The sequence below is a fragment of the Salminus brasiliensis genome, chromosome 1, assembly GCF_030463535.1.
Source record: "Salminus brasiliensis chromosome 1, fSalBra1.hap2, whole genome shotgun sequence".
NCBI classification, from domain to species: Eukaryota; Metazoa; Chordata; class Actinopteri; order Characiformes; family Bryconidae; genus Salminus; species Salminus brasiliensis.
In genome coordinates, this window is record NC_132878.1 from 781,650 (window position 1) to 805,771 (window position 24,122).

General features: G+C 42.0%; 1 protein-coding gene across 2 annotated transcripts; it reads right to left on the bottom strand.

Annotated features, from left to right (window-relative positions):
* Positions 1-12,193: 12,193 nt before the first annotated feature.
* Positions 12,194-15,426, bottom strand: LOC140563743 (uncharacterized). Of its 2 annotated transcripts, none has more exons than XM_072688891.1 (5): positions 15,114-15,426; positions 14,541-14,624; positions 14,009-14,209; positions 13,699-13,892; positions 12,194-13,487 (listed from the first exon to the last, which is right to left on the bottom strand). In XM_072688891.1, the coding sequence occupies exons 1-5, from the start codon at positions 15,127-15,129 to the stop codon at positions 12,408-12,410; spliced, it is 1,575 nt and encodes a 524-aa protein (XP_072544992.1). In that variant the 5' UTR covers positions 15,130-15,426; the 3' UTR covers positions 12,194-12,407. The 2 variants fall into 2 exon arrangements, with proteins under 2 accessions (XP_072544992.1, XP_072544984.1); XM_072688883.1 differs by having other exon boundaries at positions 14,009-14,212.
* Positions 15,427-24,122: the final 8,696 nt, after the last annotated feature.

Sequence of the window (24,122 nt, forward strand, 5' to 3'; positions counted from 1 at the left end):
TGACCTCAAGACCGTCGTCCACAGGTACCGTCTCTCGTTCTCATCATGAATAGGAGGAGGCATGAGGACCAGAAAACATCACACAGCAGAAGACTGGACAGGGGTCCAGACAGTAGACAGACTTATTTGGTGGTTCGGTGATGATCAATAATTTATCAGTAGTTCTGATCAGAGGAGGATGGGTCGGTCCCCCATGTGAGTCTCGGTTCCTCCCGAGGTTTCTTCCTCCAGGTCTGAGGGAGTTTTTCCTTGCCACTGTCGCCGTTGGCTTGCTCACTGGGGGTTATGTTTTAGGTTAGACAGTAACAGGGATAAGGATAGGCACCAGATTAGGAATAAGGACATCTAAAATTGGGGAGGGAATTGGGTCCAAATGTAAAAAAAAGTCTGTTCAACTGTCTGTGAGACCAGCCTGGACACAGTTTTGGGAGCTGGCCATCAAAGTCATTGGTCCAGTAGATTGTGCAGACGACAGGAACCACCCAGTAAGTGTAGGACAGGACATCTTTGGAGAAGTCATAGGAACAGTTACCACGGAGTCGCCATGTGAGCAGGAGCTGGCACAGGGATCAGGGCACCTTGCATGGAGACAGGAGCAGCTGGGACAGGAACAGGACGAGGCCAGGTGGTAAGGCCGGAGACGAATGGGCAGGAGGGTGGTGGTGTCACCGTCGGGAGCCGTGGCTGCCCGAGGCCCAGTCTGCATGGTTGCCTGGTTGTGCATGCCTTTTTGGACATACATGTGGGCTGCTGGTTGTAGCTCCAGCGTGCCCTCTCGGACACATGCCTGCAGCGGAGCTTGATGCAGCAGCAGTGTTGTGTCCAGGCACGCTGTGGCACTGGGCAGTTCTGGAGGCACCCATGGAGGCTCCCACCCACCCTCCAGGGCACGCAGAGTCATTGGTGTAGTAGACAGCAGTTGTGGTGTGTCCTCTGGGGCACATGGCGTGCCGCTGTAGACAGCACCGACTCCAGCGTGTCTTCCAGGGCACAGGGTGGTGCAGTCCCGGAAACCTGCAGCTGTTCTGCATCCTCCCGGACACGGGGCGGCAGTGGTGGAGGAGACGGCCACAGTGGCGTGTCCTCCTGGGCATGCGATGGCGGCATCATGATCAGTGGCAGCTCGGGGTTACGAGGCGCCGCTGAAAAGTGAAGTCGCCTTCGACCGCCGCTGTGGCTCGCACTTCTGGGTGCCCTCCCTACCACTGCATCTCTGTCCTGGGGCCAGGAGGAACATAATTGGGCACAAGACCAGGTTTGGGGCAAGGAGCCAACAGGCGAGGGTGGTCAGCCATCCACCCTGGCCGGGTTGGGCCGGCCTCGGACACTGGTGGAGATTCACAGTCTCTGCTCAATGAAGGGGCAGCGGGGGGTCCTCTTGGGTCACTGCCACAGTCTCTGCTCACACACCTTCGTCTCTCCGAGTCTCTGTCCTCTGCTGCTCCTTCCCGTGTGAGTGTGTTTGAGCTGGGGTCTTATAATAAGGGGGCTAGCAGCTCATCCCTAATTCCTTTCACGGTGATCGCTCCGTCACAGGGCAGACTCCAGGGAAAAGCTAAAGCTCCATGTTGAAGTTCTCCATCCCACACTCCTGCATATAGGTCATCAGGACTCCAGGACATCTCCTCCACCTCCTAAGATCAATAAAATGTTCTGTAAGTCATTTCTTAGTGACAGTCATTCTGTTTCTCCTCCTGCCTCATGCAGGGGGTCTATCATCAGAATAACACTACACTCATGGAGCACATCAGCGTTGTAATGAAATGATCTCAGAACTGTGGTAAAACAGTGTCTCGGGCATCAGGCGGTGTATTCCTAACCATTCAGTGTAAGAACATTCAGTGAGGGAGCTTCTAGAGCTTCATCTTTCTGGTTCCACCAATGTTCAGTACAACAGACCAGGTGAAGAGTTCAGACTTCAGAGTAATCCCACTCTGAATCACTCTTCATGTCTTAATCATTTAATCAATATTTAATTCATGCAATAATGTAACTTATGGATGTTAAGCCGTATAGTCTGGTACATTGACCCCTGAGTCTTTATTGGTGGAAAACAGCATTTCCAGATCTTTGACAATTCAGTCGTATAATATAATATAATATAATATAATATAATATAATATAAGACTCCCTGCTGATTTATAGCTGAAAAGGAACATAAACCGAGGAAATAATCTAAATACTGAAACTAACAATAAAACAAACACAAACACAACAAACAGGATAAGCAAAAATAACAAGTACTAAAACTAAGAACCCCAACAGAACCCCAACAGGCAGGCCAAGCCAACTAACCAGACAAGGGAGGATTGAAAAAAGGGTACTTCAACACAGGGTCAAACGAGGAACACCTGGGACTAACAAGGGGGCGTGGCTAGAGAGGAGGTACAGGTGGGATCACTGACAAACAGGCGGGGCTAGGACTGACAAGCAAACAGAGCCATGTGCTTGAGAGTACGTGGTGATACCAAGTCAAGTCAAGAGGCTTTATTGTGATTTCAGCTTTATTCAGAATACATAGTGAACCCAATCAACGCTCCTCCAGAACCACGGTGCTACACAACACAGTGCAGACAGACAGTACAACACAGTGCAGACAGACAGTACAGCACAGTGCAGACAGACAGTACAGCACAGTGCAGACAGACAGTACAGCACAGTGCAGACAGAAACACAAGTGCAGACAGACAGTACAGCACAGTGCAGACAGACAGTACAACACAGTGCAGACAGACAGTACAGCACAGTGCAGACAGAAACACAAGTGCAGACAGACAGTGCAACACAGTGCAGACAGAAACACAAGTGCAGACAGACAGTACAACACAGTGCAGACAGACAGTACAGCACAGTGCAGACAGACAGTACAGCACAGTGCAGACAGACAGTACAACACAGTGCAGACAGACAGTACAGCACAGTGCAGACAGACAGAAACACAAGTGCAGACAGAAACACAAGTGCAGACAGACAGTGCAACACAGTGCAGACAGAAACACAAGTGCAGACAGACAGTACAACACAGTGCAGACAGAAACACAAGTGCAGACAGACAGTACAACACAGTGCAGACAGAAACACAAGTGCAGACAGACAGTACAGCACAGTGCAGACAGACAGTACAGCACAGTGCAGACAGACAGTACAACACAGTGCAGACAGACAGTACAGCACAGTGCAGACAGTGCAGACGAGACCCAGAGTGCAGACTAGAAAGTGTGAATAAATAAGACAGAGACGGAGACAGTAGTGGGAAGTAGGGTTGTGCAATACTGTGTTTATACCAGTAGAGAGCAGCACAGGTTAGTGTGGTACTCTAGCAGCTATCTTTAAAATAAGTAACAGGTCTGTGCAAAAACATGTGTGTGTGTGTGTGTGTGTGTGTGTGTGTGTGTGTGTGTGTCTGGAGTTGAGAGGTCTGATGGCTTGTGGGAAGAAGTGTTCTGCTTCTGTACTTGGGTTCATCTTTAGCTTGTACGGTAGGCTGGTTCTTAAATCTACTTGGAACTAGACTCTGCTGACACTCTTGTCTCAGGGTTAACATAGAAGCTCATTGGTTGATTGAGGTGCTGATTCAGGTGTAGTTTCAGTTCAGCTAAAAGTGGGAATTGCAGAGGAGGAGCCAAGAGCCTGAAATCTTGATGAATCAGGTGTGGAGCCGCTGCAGACGTGCACGTTTGATAGACGTTCTGACTCCTCACTAGAGTATCAACTGCAAAAACTCATAACTCTGTTTGTGCTGTACTTGAAGATGTGCTTTGCAGTTCCTGTCCACACTTCTGACAGCAGCCAGAGGTGCAGACAATGAAGCAGACACCGCAGTTCCAGTGACCTCATTTACCCCCCCTGTTCTGATACCAAGGTGATGGTGACTGGAGGACTGTGGAAGTGCCAGTCTGCAGAAGGCAGAGTTCATCTCAGCTTCTGCTTCTGCTCGCTCTCTGAACCTCCTGACTCTGACTGAGACGTGGATCACCCCAGAGAGCTCTGCACCTCCAGCCGCCTTGTCGTCCACCTTTGCCTTTTCCCACTCTCCACGAAGGACTGGCAGGGGCGGCGGCACAGGCTCGCTCCTCTCTCCTCTGTGGCGCTTCACCCCGCCCTCTTTTTCTAATCTTGATGTTTCCTCTGTTGAACACCGTGCTGTTCCTGTCTCTTCTCCCACTAGACTCACATCACTGTTCTCTATCCTCCTCCTGGTCCTTTGGGCAGTTTCGTTGATGAACTGAACGTTCTCTTGAGTGGACTCCCTGTTGACGCCTCACTTATTCTACTTGGCGACTTTAGCCTTCCATCAGAGAAGCTCCAGTCTTCATGCCTTCTTCCATTGCTCTCATCCTTTGGTCTCACGTCCAGCCAGTCTGCACCAGCACACAGAGCAGGGAACACTCTGGACCTGATCTTCAGCAGACCTGTCCCTGCTCTGGACGTGGCTGTGACTCCTCTGGACTTCTCTGATCACCACTTTCTCTCCTTCTCACTCCCCCTTTCTGCTCCTTCAACCACTACTTCCTCATGTTCTTCCACTCTTCACCTCAGTCTTCGCTCTGTTTCCCCCTCAGCTCTCTCCTCAATTGTCCTGACCACTCTTCCTCCTCCTGAATCTTTCTCCTCTCTCCCACTAGAAACTGCTACAGACTCTCTCCTCTCATCCATCTCCACCTCTGTCCACCTTCTCTGACCTTTCTCACCTAGGTCAGCAAATTCTTCTCCACCCTCCCCATGGCTGTCAGATGTTCTCCTCAACAACCGTAGAGAGCTAAAAATGGCTGAAAGGAGGTGGAGGAAGTCCCAACACGCCTCCGACCTCCACTCCTGTCAGTCTCTTCTCTCCAGGTTCAGAACGGAAGCTGCTGCTAAAGCATCTTTCTACAGAGGAAACTGGAAGCATCTGCATCTGACCCACGTTCACTCTTCCCCATCTTCTCCTCTCTCCTCAACCCTCCTACTTATTTTTTACAGACCCATCTCCAACCTAACATTTACACACGTGAATCCACGGAAGAAGAGCATCCAGAACTTCTCCTGGGTGTCCGAACAGCAGAGTCCAACGCTCGCTGTACTCAAACCCAGACTGAAGACCCTCCTCTTTTGAGAGGACTTGGGTGAATAGCAGAGTGGTCACCTTATTGATTTGTGTTTAGTAGAGTCTAAGATTAGAGGAATCTTTGAATTATTAGTCTATTTAAACTAGCTGAGATTCTTCTTGGGTAAATAGTAAAGCACTTTTGTAAGTCGCTCTGGAGAAGGACGTCTGCTAAACGCCTCAAATGTAAAAAATGTAAATGTAACAATGGAGTCAACCAGTTCTCAAAAACTTGCTGTTGTGCAGAAGACCAGTCACTGGGTGTCAGTGGGAAATAGCTGAGTAGCTAGGGATAAAATGCTGGTAATAGTTGACCATCCCCAGAAAAGATCTGCTTTTGCAATGATGTTGCTCCATCAGGTTGGAAACACCTACCTTAGAGGTGCCTTCCACTTTACATGGGTCTGTGGATAGCCCTATCTCAACAATAATCAGACAGAGAAACACAGAGTGATGTAAAAGTAGCCCTTTTTCTCCACAAGCTTGAGGTTATGAATTCATAGCCTGCTGAAGACCACACTCAGGTGCTTCAGTAAAGTCTTCTCATCAGGGCCGAAAATGATTAGGTCATCTCAATAACATAACAAGCTCAAGTTTTGGTCTCCAAATATACCGGACATCATGCACATAAAACTGCCTGGACTGTTACAGAGCCCTTGCGGGAGAAGGTTGTACTCAAGCAGACCCAGGTAAGTTGTGTACTTTTGATTATTCTCATGCAAAGGCAAGTTATAGCAGATATAGAAGGTGCTGAAAAGGGAGTTGCCCCCAAGCACTGCTAAAATATTAGCCTGATGTGGTACAGAATGACCATCCAAACATGTTGCACTGTCTGTCCTGTACTGTATTGTTGTTTGTTCTTGTTTTGTTCCATATGGTACGTCATTTCATTTCACCGTGTCTTTGTACAGAGCTGACATTACAATAAAAGCCACCTGACTTGACTTGACTTGTACATTGTCTTCCTGTGGATTTTCTCTTTTGGTCAGCGCTCTGCAACCACAATGTTTCCAATGACAAGTATGTTGAGTCCCTAACCAAGGACCTAAAAGATTCACTATTCATTGCACCAGAACATGCCCCAAAAGAGCAGCACAGGCATTAGACGATTTACGACCGAAATCTGAAGGGGCTTACCATTGCTCTTCCTTCCAGATGATGTGGAGAGCACTTTCTGATTCAGTCTCAGCAGTGTGAGTGATGGGCAGTGGTGGCTCTGCCTTAAACAAGGCCCCCAGGCGCCGTCCTCAGCTCCAGGCACAGATCCTTATTGTCACTGTGTATGTTCACTGCATGAATGTGTTAAAGGCGGAGGCCAAAATATGCCCTTGTTTTGGGTGAATTCTATGGAATTAAGCACTTTCAGATTGTGTAATAGAGTTGGGGGGCCCTAGTGGCAGGTAAGCTGCTGTCCCTTAGCAGGAGACGGTTCTCTTAACACTGTGGGTAGTTGCTCTGCTCTGTGTTTTCACAATAAATTAAACACGTTATAAAATACGTTTTAAATGGAAAACACTCAGCGTGTTCCAGATTATTATTGGATTAGCAAGTGTTTTCATGGAGAATCCATTGCTTTAGCTTGTTGAGGGATTATGAGGTTTTTTTTTTTCTGTGGTGATTTGGGTGAGGCTAACATGAGGCTAACATTCAGTCACGCTAGCGGTGTATGAACTGAGCCATATGTATAAGAGATATTTGTATTTATGTACCCAGTTTAAACCTGATCTGCAGTCATCACACTACCTAGAAGATGTTTAAAGATTTAAATTGATTTCCATATTTCCTAAATAAAAGATAGAACAGTGGGCTAGACTGTGTGTGTCAGTCCTTGCTTCTGCTACACAGCAAAGTTGCCAGTGTTAAATCAACACTTTTAGTGTTACATCACTCCCGATGTTTATTTAACACTAAAAGTGTTGATTTAACACTGGCAAATTTGCTGTGTAGAAAGCTGGAAGTTGTCCCTGTGTAGGCCAAAATTTATCACACATACACAAATTTACATCAATATACATTTCATTTTTATATGTTTATTTCATATTTTATATGTTTATTTCCATGAACATATAAAACCGTATGTGTTTCTTACATGAAGAAACAATCAATAAACACTGAGTGGGTAGCCTACAACAGGGATCATACAAGCACACATTCTGTAGCTGAATGTGCTTTTGGAATGCTACACAACCGGTGGAGATACATGTTCTTGTATGCCTCTAGACCAACACATTTCAGTGTGCAGCAATGATCTGAGGATAGAGAACCTCTTTCAGTATTTATTCCTAGCAGTATTCTTATTTATTAGTTAAAGATACACTAAATATTATAAACCATGAATAATAAACACCACCTCATGAAGAATCTGTAGCACTCTGACATCAAACTGATGACAAATGAATGAAGTATCAAAGTTAATGCTCTTCTGGTCATAACCTTTCTGTATCTGGTGTTTTTCTGATAGATCAGATGTACAGGACTAATGTACCAAGTTGCGACAGTTCTCTGGGATAAATATTTTTCTCTGGAAAAAAAAAAATATATATATATATATCGTTTTTGGCTTCCCTGAATGAATTCACACTGACCAGGTGCTAGTATTGAGAGACAATTAGCAAACAGTCTCAGGTGTGGTCACATGCCACACCCTATAATCCCATTGGAAATGGAAGTGACAAAAACAATAGGACTCTGGGCAATATGATCCATGCCTTATCATCTGCTGCAAAGAGAGAATGGCCTAGATATGTACAGACACTGACCTCCATGTTTAACTGCACTCTACATGAGACAACAGGTTATGCATCTACAGTGTATCACAAAAGTGAGTACACCCCTCACATTTCTGCAGATATGTAAGTATATCTTTTCATGGGACAACACTGACAAAATGACACTTTGACACAATGAACAGTCGTCTGTGTGCAGCTTATATAACAGTGCACATTTATTCTTCCCTCAAAATAACTCAATATACAGCCATTAATGTCTAAACCACCGGCAACGAAAGTGAGTACACCCCTAAGAGACTACACCCCTAAATGTCCAAACTGAGCACTGCTTGTCATTTTCCCTCCAAAATGTCATGTGACTCGTTAGTGTTACTAGGTCTCAGGTGTGCATAGGGAGCAGGTGTGTTCAGTTCAGTTCAGTTCAACTCTCTCATACTGGTCACTGAAAGTTCCAACATGGCACCTCATGGCAAAGAACTCTCTGAGGATCTTAAAAGATGAAATGTTGCGCTACAGGAAGATGTCCAAGGCTACAAGAAGATTGCCAACACCCTTAAACTGAGCTGCAGCACAGTGGCTAAGATCATCCAGCGTTTTAAAAGAGCAGGGTCCACTCAGAACAGACCTCGCGTTGGTCGTCCAAAGAATCTGAGTGCACGTGTTCAGCGTCACATCCAAACGCTGTCTTTGAAAGATAGGCGCAGAAGTGCTGTCAGCATTGCTGCAGAGATTGAAGAGGTGGGGGTCAGCCTGTCAGTGCTCAGACCATACGCCACACACTACATCAGATTGGTCTGCATGGCGGTCACCCCAAAAGGAAGCCTCTTCTGAAGTCTGTACACAAGAAAGCCTGCTGAAGACATGTCAAAAAGGACATGGATTACTGGAACCTGTCCTATGGTCTGATGAGACCAAGATTAATTAGTTTGGTCCAGATGGTCTCGAGCATGTGTGGCGGAAATTAGGTGAGGAGTACAAAGATAAGTGTGTCATGCCTACAGTCAAGCATGGTGGTGGGAATGCCATGGTCTAGGGCTGCATGAGTGCAGCAGGTGTTGGGGAGTTACATTTCATTGAGGGACACATGAACTCCAATATGTTCTGTGAAATACTGAAGCAGAGCATGATCCCCTCCCTCCGGAAACTGGGTCACAGGTCAGTGTTCCAGCATGATAATGACCCCAAACACACCTCTAAGACGACCTCTGCTTTATTGAAGAGGCTGAGGGGAAAGGTGATGGACTGGCCAAGCATGTCTCCAGACCTAAATCCAGTAAAACATTTATGGGGCATCCTCAATCGGAAGGTGGAGGAGCGCAAAGTCTCGAATATCCACCAGCTCTGTGATGTTGTCATGGAGGAGTGGAAAAGCATTCCAGTGGCAACCTGTGAAGCTCTGGTAAACTCCATGCCCAGGAGAGTTAAGGCAGTTCTGGAAATTAATGGTGGCCACACAAAATATTGACACTTCACTAAGGGGTGTACTCACTTTTGTTGCCGGTGGTTTAGACATTAATGTCTGTATATTGAGTTATTTTGAGGGAAGAATAAATGTACACTGTTATATAAGCTGCACACAGACGACTGTTCATTGTGTCAAAGTGTAATTTAGTCAGTGTTGTCCCATGAAAAGATATACTTACATATCTGCAGAAATGTGAGGGGTGTACTCACTTTTGTGATACACTGTAAGTATTTAATGTTTAGGAGAGTACATAGTCTATCTGTGGATTTTCTAGTTTGGTTAGTGCTCTGCAACCCCAATGTTTCCAATCTATGCCAAGTATGTTGAGTCTCTAATCGAGGACCTAAAAGATATGCTACTTGTTCAGACAATTTATGACTTTATGAATTTATGAATGGTGAAGGTTCTTACCACTGATCTTCCTTCCAGTTGATGTGGAGAACATTATCAGTGAGGGAATGGTGGCTCAACTGTTAGAGTACTGGGTTTTTGGTGACAGAGCTGTGGGTTCGATACCTGGCTCAACAAACTGCCATGTTGGGCCATTGAGCAAGGCCCCCAGATGCTGCCCACTGCTCCAGGCACACATGCCCAACCTGCACAAATTCACAACCATGGTGTTCCTGCTAATGTCTGGACAGTGTCAGGAAGTCATTCAGACTCAACTGAACAGGAGATTTTGGATAAACTCTGGAGGGTGAATCCTCGACTGGGTCAAATAACTGCCCGACCCAGTCTAAAGTTTTGCGGACATCCTCTTCACGAGCTTAGCCACAGACCAGCATATAAGCTCAACACCAGCACTTGAAACTTATAGCCCTGTGCGTAGTGCAGATTTATAGGAAATGATTACTGTGACAGTTTCATACTGATCACACACAGACACATTCAACACACACTTCCCCTGAGCTAATCAGCTCTGCTTCACATACATAGGCAAGGTCTCATTTTGGTTGTGTAATATAAACCTGTTAACACATTGATTTTCACTACATCTCAACATAGTGAAAATCAATGTGTTAACAGGTCTACATACACTTTTAGTAAATTTAAACATTACTAAAAGTGTATGTAGACCTAGGATAAATTATTTGGTCTTGAAAAGTTGAAAAGTGTCAAGACGAGTAGTTTAATTGTAGGTTAATGTTTAAAACTTTTCAATACCAATTAATTTATCCTCAGTCTACATACACTTTTAGTAATGTTTAACATGGGCTCAAGGCTTTAGTTTGTGAATAGGTGTATGTGTAAGTTGGCTGAAATGTTCTATTATGTTCAGTTTACACCTGGAAAACTGGAGGGCTACTATTTGTTTCAGTCACAAACCATCCACCCAACCAACCATGTTATATCACTTATAGATCTTATGGGGAGTATGTAAGCATCCTGCAAGTAGCTACTGTAAGTGTTTAGTGCTGCTCTTTTACCAATTTGTCCTTCTGGAACGCTTTTGGATTAGCACTCGTTTGTATGTGATCTATTGTTATTTCTTGTGTATTTCTGTACATTTAGCTGGAATCTCTGTGATGCTTAAGTTGGGTTCTGTGTCTAACAGTAAAATATGCACTTGTTTTGGGTGAATTTCACATTGTGTAATAGAGTTTGGGGGCCCGTAGTGGCAAGCGGTGTAGCACAGATAAATCTAACTTTGGTCCTCCTGAGCTGCCATTCCTCAGCAGCAGACTGTTGTCTTTGGCTAAACAGATAATTGCAGGAATGAGTACAGGTCATCCTAATATAGTGCACCCAATGATGTACATATGTAAGTATTTTTGAAGAAGTATTTATTTATTTAATATTTGAGGAATCCTTAAGCATTATATGCATCATATGAATTATAAAATGTTATGTTTGTATGTTTGGTTTTACAAAATGATCTTATTCAGCCTTTAAAACATATCTTATATATGCAAATCTGACCTTTAAAAAGCATTTTAGTGTGCAGCAAGGATCTGAGTATAGATGACCCTTTCAGTTTTACTGCATTTATTTCAAGCAGTATTTTACCTTATTAATTGAAGATACACCAAATATTATAAACCATGAATAATAAACACCACTTCATGAAGAATCTGTAGCACTCTGACATCAAATTGATTACATATGAATGAAGTATTAAAGCTAATGCTCTTCTGGTCATAACCTTTCTGTATCTGGTGTTGGTCTGTTAGATCAGATATCTGTTTAAATGGATTAGTATAGTGTATTCTCATCTGCATCTGCACCGTCCAAAGCCAAGCCTGCACCTGTACCCCCTTCTCTGGTTGCAGCAGCAACACTCTAGCACTCTCTCTAGCACTCTCTCACAAGCCATCAGACTTCTCAACTCCAGAGACTGAATGGCACCACACAATACGCACATTCTATTTGCACTACAATCTCAGTCAAAGCTCAGTCTGTCTGATTATTTATTGTATCCTGCCTGTTACACCTGTCAGCACTCTGTGTCTCGTCTGCACTGTCTGTATTGTGTTGCACTATTGTCCTGGAGGAACATTGTTTGGTTTAACTGTGTACTCTGTGTATAGTAACGTATACAGTATAGTATATAGTAAAACCTCTTGAATTGATTTGATCATCCCAAACCCTCCCTTAATCACTGATATCATATTCTCATTGGTGTGGCACAACAGGTAACACCACTTCCTGACAGAGCGCTACCACACCATGTGGGAGACTGGGGTTCAATTCGTGGTCTGGGTGCCTATGCTGTGCTACACCAATAAGAGTCCTTGGGCAAGACTCCTAACACTGCATTGCTCCACCTCTGTAATATGAGTAACCTTGTAAGTTGCTCTGCATAAGAGTGTCAGCCAAATACTGTAAATGTCTTAAATATATGTAAATAAGGAAATATATTATTATATATATAGTTATTAAGCTGTTATTATATTTATGACATCAGTCTCAAAAGAAGATATAGGAAGCTTTAATCACCACTCATAAAGCATTAAAATATTGAATAATATTACAGTAATGTTTGTATAGCTCTTGAAGTATATCAGAAAAATGCTCATCCTCACAGCATTCATTTCAAGCAGTATTTTCGAGATATTAGTTAAAGTAAACTAAATATTATAAAACAGGATCACCACATCTTCATCCAGCTCTTCCATCCCAGAAGGTATTAGTTGGTGTGGGGAATGAATGCACTTAAATCTAAATAGAATACATTTGGTTGTTTCTTATTGATGGGCTTATTTGATTCAGGCTTTGTATCCTTCATCCTTAAATCCCACAGCATGGAGTGAACTTCAGGTAGCATGATCTTCATCAGCTCTTTCTTCTCCTCAATCCAGCCCTCACCATCGTACGTCTCCTTCATCTGCTTTATGTCCTGCATGTATCTCTTCTGCATTTTGTCTTTTTCCTTCTTCTTTTTTTCATTGCGTTTGATTACTTGTTCTCTAATCATCACAAAGTCGAAGACTGAGCTGTTCCTTCTTGTACTTTTTTGTAAATCTTTTATGTTTTCATTTAGTTTCTGAATGTATTTCTCATCATCCACAATGTCTTCTTGTATCTTTCTGATTGCCACATTCATCACTCTTTTCTCCATCTCTCTGATCTGCTGGTAGATCTCACTGCTGTAGAATCTCTCTGGGTTTTCTTCCAGCATCTTCTCTATCTTCACCAGCAGCTCTGCAACCTGAGAACCGTCCCTGTTCTCCTTAATATTGAGACAGTGAAACCTGTTCCCACATTTCTCTACAAGTCTCTGAACCTCCTGGTTTCCTGATCTGAACTTCTCAACATCGTTCTTTTGTTGTTCATCAGTAACAGTAAGGAGGATGATGGTGTGTCTCCAGAACATCTCTCCAAATGTCTCCTCCATTTTATCCAGCATCCTTCTTTCCTCTCTTGTCGACTGATTCACAGGAATGACTATGAGGAAGGCATGAGGTCCAGGGGCAGACAGACGTACACAGTGTGTAACATCCTCCTGAGAAAGTTCAGAGAAGAACCTTTCGGGAGTCTCCAGTAAAGTGAGATTCTTATCATCCACATATCCCTGTCTTAACTTATACTGCTGGGTTGTGATAGATGTAACAGCCTCACTGTTTCCTAAGCCCAGGATGATGTTTCCTACTGAACCTTTTCCAGATCTAGCTCTCTCCATTAGCACCAGCCTGAGGTCTGGAGATGTTTTTCTAGAAATTTCTTCATCCACTTCATCTGGTATCTGTGTGGTCTTATCTTGTGTTTTCTAAAACATCAATGATTATACATACACATTTAACCTGGTTATTCAGATTCTTCACTGTATATAAAGCTGTGATACCAGAAGAGATAACAATGCCAATGTACAGTAAAGAAGATTGCCATGCTGTCAATTACGTTCAATGTTTACTTTCAAAGCATTTGTTTAACTGCAATTTATCATAAAGAAACAAATTAAAAATAAATTCTGAAAATACCTGAGGTTTGATCCACTGTGTAACTTTCTCCAGTGCTCTCTGATTCCTGGAGCATTGCAGTAGTCCTCTATCCTCGTGGAACAGACAGTCCACAGTGAGTGTATTCCCTCTGTCTACACTCCTGCTGCTGTCTGGTACCATGGCCTCCAGGTCAGACGTGTGATGGAGAACCACTAGAACAGCAGGCTTGGTTTCTGTAGCAGCACAGAGCTTCATTCATTCACAGGAATATAGAGATGATCCTAACTGTCCTCAAACCCTAACAGTACTATTCTACCTTAAAGCTTCAGACTGAGCACACAGCTGCTACCTGATAACTGCTGAAGCTTCTTCAGAGCTGATTCAATGTCGGTTCCAGCTCGAGAGGCAACAGGACAGAAAGCCAGAATGACATCACACTCCTCCACAGTAGACACCTCCTTCAGGCCGGGTTTACCGTCTATCAGCTTTCTTATGAATCCCTCATCTGAACCCAGAGTCTTTCCAGACACACAGGACAGGAACTTCAGTTCTTCTAGAACAGAAAACACACAGTAATCATCCTGAACGTATCTGATTCTACACAAATACACAGCATGATCATTTTGTAAGTTTTATGAATTAAATATATAAAAGTATGTAAACATTTGATAGGCAACACAGTGATTGCTCTGGTCTCTGTCTGAGGAGTTTAGTGTGTTCTTCCTGTGTCTGTATGGGTTTCCTCTGGGTATTGTTTCCACCCACTGACCATAATCACACATGCTGGGTAAATTGGTAGGATGGTGTGAGTGAAAGGGTTTCAAATAGGTGTGAGTGAAAGGGTGTATATTGGTGTGAGTAAATGGGTGTAAATTATATACCCTGTGGTGAATGGGCACCCTGTCTGGCGGGTATTCCTGTGTTTTGCCCAGTGATTCTGGATCGGCTCCAAGCCCACTGCGACCCTGACCAGTAAGAAGTGGATAAGAAGATGGATGGATGGTAATGTTTGCAAATCTGGCAGCAGTGTTGTATTCATCCACACCTGATTTGGTCTCAAGACTGCAAATGACTAGTCTTAGTCTTATCTTGGTCTTGATGTTCATTTACTTGTTCTTGCAAACATGCACATATTTAACTTTATGCTTATTTTAACATTCTGTGTATTTATAATTACATTACATTTGAAAGTTAAATCCTATTTCCATGTCCTACACTGGAGATAACAGTTTCCTTTTCATGAACTCCCTCAAAAGAAACCTGCTGAGAGATACGTCTAACTGTATCTCTGTATCACATCTAACTCTGTCTTCTCCCAGTAAATTAATCTTACAACCTGCTGGAAGACTGACCACTGAGGTCCCCTCTACCTGTGTCAGACCAGCTGTCTCCTACCAGTACAACCAACATGCCCCATCCCCACCACCACCCATGCCAGAAACAGAAACCCTCACCTTTCCAAGAACTCATTTTCTCCACCTCCCTCTGACTGACGCCCTCAGAGAAACTGAAAGCTGTTCCTCTTCTTAAATAAATTCAGAGAGAGATCAGCTGATTTCATAGTGATCAGAAACACAACCTGCAGAAGCTGTGAGTTTATTGTTTGGACTGTAATGGTAACAGTAACATGTTTTATCAAAGATCTGACATCAGTCTTTATAAAACACCACACCATCACAGAAAGCCCAAGAACCTGAAACCCAAACCGCAGAAACCATTAAAGAGAAGAAAGGAGATCAGAGACAAACAGGAAGTTGAGTAATTAAAAATGTAATGGATTAATTAAAACCATTTTTTTCTACAGTTGTATTTTCTGAAACAGACGGTTGGCTGCTACTCACCCCAGGACTTCCTAAACAAAAACAGGTAAGAATCAAATGCTTTCACTTTCAGTTCAATCTGAACTGACTCTTAACTGCCCTCTAGAGTTCACTGTGTAGAACTGCACAGCTGCACCAGTTCTGTGATTGTCTTTAGTTATGTGTCAGGGATATAAAACAGCATTGCAGCACAAAGTTTAATATTATTGTTACAAACTCAGATTCCGGACACACTTTCAGAGTTATGGTGTCATGCTGGCTAGGCATGGCAGGGAACTAGAAACACTTGCAGGGATGGAACAATGCAAGACTTTATTAAAGAGAGCAGAATCAACAGAAAACAGGGAGTACACAAGTGAACAGAATTGTTGGTACCCCTCAGTTAATGTTAGAAAAACCCACAATGGTCACAGAAATAACTTAATCTGACAAAAGTAATAATAAATAAAAATTATATAAAAATTAACCAATGAAAATCCGACATTGATTTTGAACCATTGCTTCAACAGAATTATTTAAAAAAGTAAACTCATTAAACAGGCCTGGACAGAAATGATGGTACTCCTGAAAATAATGTGACCAAAGGGACATGTTAAATCAAGGTGTGTCCACTAATTAGCATCACAGGTGTCTACAGTCCTGTAATCAGTCAGTGGGTCTATATATAGGGCCAACCTCCGTGGACGTGGCCGCAGGAGGAAAATTGATGACAAATCAAAGAGACGGATAATACGAATGGGAACAAAAGAGCCCAGAAAAACTTCTAAAGAGATTAAAGGTGAACTTCAAGCTCAATGAACATCAGTGTCACATCGCACCATCCGTTGCTGTTTGAGCCAAAGTGGACTTCATGGGAGATGACCAAGGAGGACACCATTGTTGAAAACAAATGAAAAAAAATCAGACTGCCAAACTACATGTTGACAAGCCCCAACGCTTCTGGGAGAATGTCCTATGGACAGATGAGACAAAAATGGAACTGGAAAGAATACTGTCCCTACTGTGAAACATGGAGGAGGCTCTGTTATGTTCTGGGGCTGCTTTGCTGCATCTGGCACAGGGTGTCTTGAATCTGTGCAGGGTACAATGATATCTCAAGACTATCAAGGGATTCTAGACAGAAATGTGCTGCCCAGAGTCAGAAAGCTTGGTCTCAGTCGCAGGTCATGGGTCTTGCAACAGGATAATGACTCAAAACACAGCTAAAAACACCCAAGAATGGCTAAGAGGAAAACACTGGACTATTCTGAAGTGGCCTTCTATGAGCCCTGACCTAAATCCTATTGAGCATCTTTGGTATACTGCAGACTCCTGAGCTGCCATCACTCAGCAGCAGACTGTGCTGTGCTTGACACTGCAGGTAGTTGCTCAGCTATGTGATTAAAAACATGTTTTTTGTTAAAAATATTCTACTTGTTCAACTTCTTCTATTGCCTCACCCCTGCTGAACGGAGCTATGTACCACAAAAAATAGCCTAAATTCAGCAGGCCAAACATCTTAACAGGTTTGGCTTTTGGCTAAGGATCTTTCCTTGCATTGCCCTCCGCTGGGTTAATCTTGTTTCCCACCACCTTGCCTTTCCGCCATTAATGCACATTAACCCCACCTTCCACGTGTCCCTCCCAAACCTGTCTTGTATTCGGTGGGTTCCGCTGATCCACTGGGCCTGTGTACAGTTGGCGGTGCCCCAGCTTACTCAGTCTCATGACTTCCGCAGTGAACAGTGAAACCTGTTCCCACATTTCTCTACAAGTCTCTGAACCTCCTGGTTTCCTGATCTGAACTTCTCAACATCGTTCTTTTGTTGTTCATCAGTAACAGTAAGGAGGATGATGGTGTGTCTCCAGAACATCTCTCCAAATGTCTCCTCCATTTTCTCCATCATCCCTCTTTCCTCCCCTGTCAACTGATTCACTGGAATGACTATGAGGAAGGCGTGTGGTCCAGGGGCAGACAGACGGACACAGTTTCTGATGACCTCCTGAGAAAGACCGGAGAAGAACCCATCAGGAGTCTCCAGAACAGCGAGTTTCCTTCTCTTCACCTTCCCCTGCCTTAACGTATATCCCTGAGTTGTGATAGATGTACCAGCCTTGCTGTTCTCTGAGTCCAGGATGGTGTTTCCTACTACACCTTTCTCAGACCCAGCTCTTCCCAGTAGCACCAGCCTGGTCTGAAGAATCTCCACTAGAAATCTCTGCATCCACAGATGCTACTTGATTCTTCTCCTGCATCTCCTGTTCAGTGGTGTGTTCTTCCTTGTCTATGTTCTCCATTTGCTTTTCTGCTTCAATCAGAAGAGTCCTCAGATCTTCAACTTGTGTGTTTTCCAGCTGTCTCTGATTTCTGTCAGCATTTTTAATTATTGGGAGGAGCTTATCCTTCATCCTCATAAGAAAGTATTTCAGGACTTCATCCTTTCTCTGAAGTTCTTGTTGAAGCTGTTTGAGCTGCGGAAAGAGGAATAGGAAAAGATCTGTGTAGTATTAGGAACTGATGTTGCTCAGAGCTCTTATCGTCTCAGAGCTGTTAATCAAGTCTTAGTTAACATAGTTAAACCTGGTCTGTCCCTCTTCTTACTCAGTAAAGTTGGTGATATTTGTTTCTTACTTTTTAGGAGGAACAGAGCCAAATCTATCACCACCACCCCAAACACTGGTTCTAGATTAGTCAGTCCTTAATCTAGCCACCAAATATTAGAACTACATGCTGTAAGTGGTTCAGTCATGCTTCCTCAGCTTGCCTCTTCTGTGCCAACACTGCAATATTTAAAACTACAATACTATAATTTGAATGTATGACTATATTCTATATTACAATATTTTTAGCATGCTCAGAATGAGAGCGCTGACTGAATACTCACCTGAGTATCTGTGGTGTTTGGTTTTGGTTTGGTTCTTTGTAAGAGCTGGATACATGAGAAAACAGACAATACACTGAATATGAACAAGTTGAAGTCTGTGAGAACCCATGTAATCAGTGCTAACTGCAAAGATGTAGATAATATCAAACTCATACTGTAATTATGCAGCGTGAGGCATGACTAACCTGTCTAGAACAGAAAACACACAGTAATCATCCTGAACGTGTCTGATTCTACACAAATACACAGCATGAAGAGGAATGTGTTTCACGTCTGTCTGATTAATTAGCACAGTTTATTTGTTAGTGATTAAATAAAGTATGTAAAAGTTTGATGCAGCAGGTAGTGAGTGTGTCACACAGCTTCTAGGGTTGTAGGTTTTATCCTCGCTCTGGTCTCTGTCTGAGGAGTTTGGTGTTCTTCCTGTGTCTGTATGGGTGAAAGGGTGCTCAATGGATCGGCTCCAATCCCTCTGCGACCCTCACCAGTAAGAAGTGGATAAGAAGATGGATGGATGATAATGTTTGCAATTCTGGCAGCAGTGTTGTATTCCTCCACACCTGATTTGGTCTCAAGACTGCAAATGACTAGTCTTAGTCTTATCTTGGTCTTGATGTTCATTTACTTGTTCTTGCAAACATTGCTGTGTTGAAAATGTGCCACAGTAACAATAGCCCTAATATCAACACATCACCATTAAGTATGATCTACATGTGGTAAATAAATCTGTACCATGATTGGCTAACGGGTCACTACTCTCCTCTGTCAGTAATCGACCAATGAACACATTTTAGTTCATAAAGACCTGAATCAAGATCACACAGTGAAATATATTAGTTAATATTATTATTAGTATTATTATTATTAGTAGTAGTAGTAGTAGTATTATTATGTATTGTTACTATATGTATCATACAGTGAAACCAGAAAAAAAACTACTTTATTGGCTTTGTCTCCTGAGGAGTGACAGAAAATGTAACTTTATGTGCGAGGGGTTCTTGTTTCAGTGCTCGGTTTAATTAAGTAGTCAAGGAACCAGCACTGACCAGGCGAAGGTCGCCTTTTTTGTATCCTTTTTTGTTTGGTTTCTTGTTTTCATGTCCTCCTTTCCATGTTTTCCAGTTCTGCCTGTAGCCTGCGGAGGCGACTGGATGCAGTCAGGCAGGTGCTGGGGTCCCAGAGGCATGGGGGCCGGACGCAGCGCTTCATGGTCCGGGAGGGGTAAGGTCCCGGGGTTCACCTGAGACTGGGGTATTTAGGAAACTAGCGCGAGTATTCTCGTTGCCGAGAATTAATCATCCTGAACCAACCTGGTGTGTTGGCGTCTGTGTTTCGTATCCTTAGTCAAGCGTCTAGTTAGAGATTCACGAGGATGTCCCTGGGAGTTTCCAGTGTCCCTAGGGTCCACCAGCCTCAGGTGTGCGTTTTGTGTTGCACACGTTTCTTTATCACGTTTGTGTTTTGGTTATTCATTAGTCCCTGTATAATTGCTGCGTTTTCTTGTGTTTGCCCCTGTTTAGCTGCTCAATAAAGTACTCTCGCATCAAGCCATCCCCTGCGAGTGTTCATCTTGCCTAGTCACAACCTAGCCAGTCATGACCAAGAATTCTGTCCACATGTGTACGTTTGAGCAAAGATGCAAACAAAATAATTATTGATTAATGATAAAGCATTTCTGATCTTAAGTAGATAATATTTTTTTATGAATTTGGGTGTTATTTCAGAGTTACACATGCCTTACACATTCAATTTGCTGTGTTAAAAAATAGAATAAAATAATAAAAGGGGCATTGAGGTGTTCTAAAATAAAATCTGATCTAAAATAAAATATCAGTTGTCATCAAAGAGAATGCATACAAAGTTGTTTAAATGGTTGATTTAAAAATTTGCTACAACCCACTTTTCCAAAGCTCTATCATCACACACACACACTTCACTCTTGACCCACACTGGATCACAGTCTAACCCATCACATGCTGGTGTTCTCAGGCATACTGTTCATACATTGCAGTCATACATTCTCACATATCATAATCACAGGCAGAGGGCATGCCTGAACTAACAAATCCAAATGATCACATATAAAATAACAGCTAGCTCTACAGGACTACACTAACCAGCTAGTTTCCTGATCTCATATTTTATTCACAGTCATTTCATTTAATTATTGAGGTGTCTGTTTTAGTGGAGGAGCTACTGGTGCTAAATGTTGCTGTTTAAAAAGATTAGTATCATTGTCATACTGCTCATAAAGGATAGCTATTTTATCTCATTATATTTTTAGAATGTAATTTGAGTTTTCCTGTACCAGGGGGTAAAATTAGGGTGCATTAAATGTAGTCTGATATATTCTATAATAAGGTCAACCTGTCAAACTAAAGTGGCAAGAAATGATTGAAAAGAGACACTGTATTGCTTGCTAAAATATTACAGTGTAAGACTGTCAAAAGAAAACTTCCATATTCAAGTAAAGTGAAAAAACTGCACTGTAAATAAACACAAAAAAATCTGGAATTTGTAAGGTGTAATGTTTCATTGAATGATTCAATGTTCTTACACTCTGAAAATGACTTCTAAATTACTTACTTTTATTTTTCAATGCTTCTTCCATCCCTGTCTTATCTGCAACATTTAAGACAAAATTAATTGTAAAATCTCTTTCAAGGACCAAAAATCGGAGAAATTAGAATTAGAGATGTTAGTTGAAGTAAACAGTGCATTAAGTACTGAATGAAATACTCCCCGATACCTCCCTGACTAAAGTGTCTCTGTGGTTCTGAAATCCTATCTCAGAGGTCTATAGGCAGTTTGAGTGAATAATTTATGCCTTGGTATGTATGAAGTGAAACCCCCACCCTGAATAAAGAATGCATACTGTAATACACTACCTGATGCTGTTAGAGATACGACAGCTAATACATCAGCATTTTACAGCTCAGAGTCAGTGTCAAACATAGCATGTAGAATTACTATTTTCATAGTGTTATGTTGTATTGTCTTATTACTTTAGCCATATGTAGAAAGATCTGAAATTGTCCTTTAATGTATAATAAGGTTATAATATTTAATTCCCTTATATGAATACAGCCATGTATCAAACAATAATGTGTTCTTACACTTTAAAATTACTATTTACTTAGTACATTACTTACCATTATTCTCCAGTAGTTGTTCCACGACCTTTAGCAGATTTTCCTTTAATTTATTTCCTTCTCTTTATTCTCTGTAAAATGTGGACAAAATCACAGTTTACCAGCATATCTGCTCACAACCAAGTATAGTTTTCACAAATACATATTCGGGAGAGTCTCACCATCATCGTTACAGTAAAATTAGGAATCGCTGATTATTCTTTAGTGTTGTTTAGATACTTTGCTGCTATATGCAAAATATAAACACTGAACCATCAAATAATTGAGTTTTGTAGTTCTTTAAACCTGGAGTGTTTATTTGAACTTCTGACCAATTGTTGTAAATTACAAAAAACTCTTTGCTTACAGGACTCTAATTTGGTATCATATCTGACACATTTGGAATTTATTGCAAATCACAGAAGTTTTTAAACAAACTAAAACATATAGATTGCAAAGCTGTTTAACCCTTTTCAATCTGAGAGGCCTTTTACATTTCAGCATTGTTATTATTTTATAATTTTTTAATAAATAAGTAATTAAGATGATTATTTATCACACTGATATTAAAGAGATCTCCAAATGTCAAATATGTATGACTTGACTTTAAAGGGTTAATAAGGAAGTAAAAAGCATTCTGAAATAAAGAGGTGAACACATCAGTATGCTTGGTAACTCGTATGTGTGTGTTTAATTGTATCGAGGTCGTTGTTTCTCCTAGTCATTCTTTATCAGATGTCTGTGTCTGTGTGGGATTTGGGGATCTGATAGTGTGAAAGGCATTAGACTAGAATTAGCTGTAGTTACTGAGTGTTACAGGAGCTATAGCTGATATTACACTGATGTTGATTCTTCACTCACCTCGCTTCAGCTTCTCCAGTTCTGCTTTCTGTGTCTGGTGGAAAATAGTAAGGAAGGAATTTTAAGAAGGAAATGCTGATCTCTAGATGTCTGTATATAAAATATAGAACATCAGATTTACAGAAGAAGAAAAACACCTCATTCATTTTTAATGAGAGTCAATGTAAAATTAAGTCATATTGGAGCATTTCTATTGGTTGGCAGATGTCATTGGTTTACAGTAGTTAATGCTCTAAACTGCAGACTCACCTCATCGGCTGTGGGTCCTGGTACATCAGGTTTCATCTAAAGAGAAAGCAGCAGAACAGTTTTATACACCAGTATACTGTAGAGACTATTGTATGTCCTGTAAATACGTACTGTACTGTAGTGTATGTAAAGTTGAATGTGAAAGTTTAGGCACCCTTGGCCAAATTACACATTTCATTGTTTTTTAATAGTAATAAACAACTTCTGTAGCTAATCAAACATAATATTTACAGTAACTCCTAACACACAGTCACTCTGTCTTTCAACAAAAAGCAAAGCCAAATCATCAGGGTGGCTTGTGCAAAAGTCTGGACATCTTACAGAGTCAGGATTTAGTAATGCTGTAATTTGCAGCTTGTAACCACTGAAGGTTTTTCAGTTTGTTGGAGTTGGATTTTTTCCACTAGTCTTTCCAGAAAGACTCTGAGATACTTTCAGGTAATTGCTGTCCAGCTTGTTTAAGGCCTGGTCACAAATCTTCTATCATATTTAGGTCACAGGACTGTGGGAGACTGTGGGAACCATTTACCAGCAACTATTTTCCTACTAATCACTCATACTCCCAGAATACTAATCACTCATACTCCCAGAATTCTAATCACTCATACTCCCAGAATACTAATCACTCATACTCCCAGAATTCTAATCACTCATACTCCCAGAATACTAATCACTCATACTCCCAGAATACTAATCACTCATACTCCCAGAATACGAATCACTCATACTCCCAGAATACTAATCACTCATACTCCCAGAATACTAATCACTCATACTCCCAGAATACGAATCACTCATACTCCCAGAATTCTAATCACTCATACTCCCAGAATTCTAATCACTCATACTCCCAGAATACTAATCACTCATACTCCCAGAATACTAATCACTCATACTCCCAGAATATTAATCACTCATACTCCCAGAACTCTAATCACTCATACTCCCAGAATTCTAATCACTCATACTCCCAGAACTCTAATCACTCATACTCCCAGAATTCTAATCACTCATACTCCCACAATTCTAATCACTCATACTCCCAGAATACTAATCACTCATACTCCCACAATTCTAATCACTCATACTCCCACAATTCTAATCACTCATACTCCCAGAATACTAATCACTCATACTCCCACAATTCTAATCACTTATACTCCCAGAATACTAATCACTCATACTCCCAGAATACTAATCACTCATACTCCCACAATTCTAATCACTCATACTCCCAGAATACTAATCACTCATACTCCCAGAATACTAATCACTCATACTCCCAGAATACTAATCACTCATACTCCCAGAATACTAATCACTCATACTCCCAGAATACTAATCACTCATACTCCCACAATTCTAATCACTCATACTCCCAGAATACTAGTCACTCATACTCCCAGAATACTAATCACTCATACTCCCAGAATACTAATCACTCATACTCCCAGAATTCTAATCACTCATATTCCCAGAATACTAATCAGTCATACTCCCACATTTCTAATCACTCATACTCCCAGAATACTAATCAC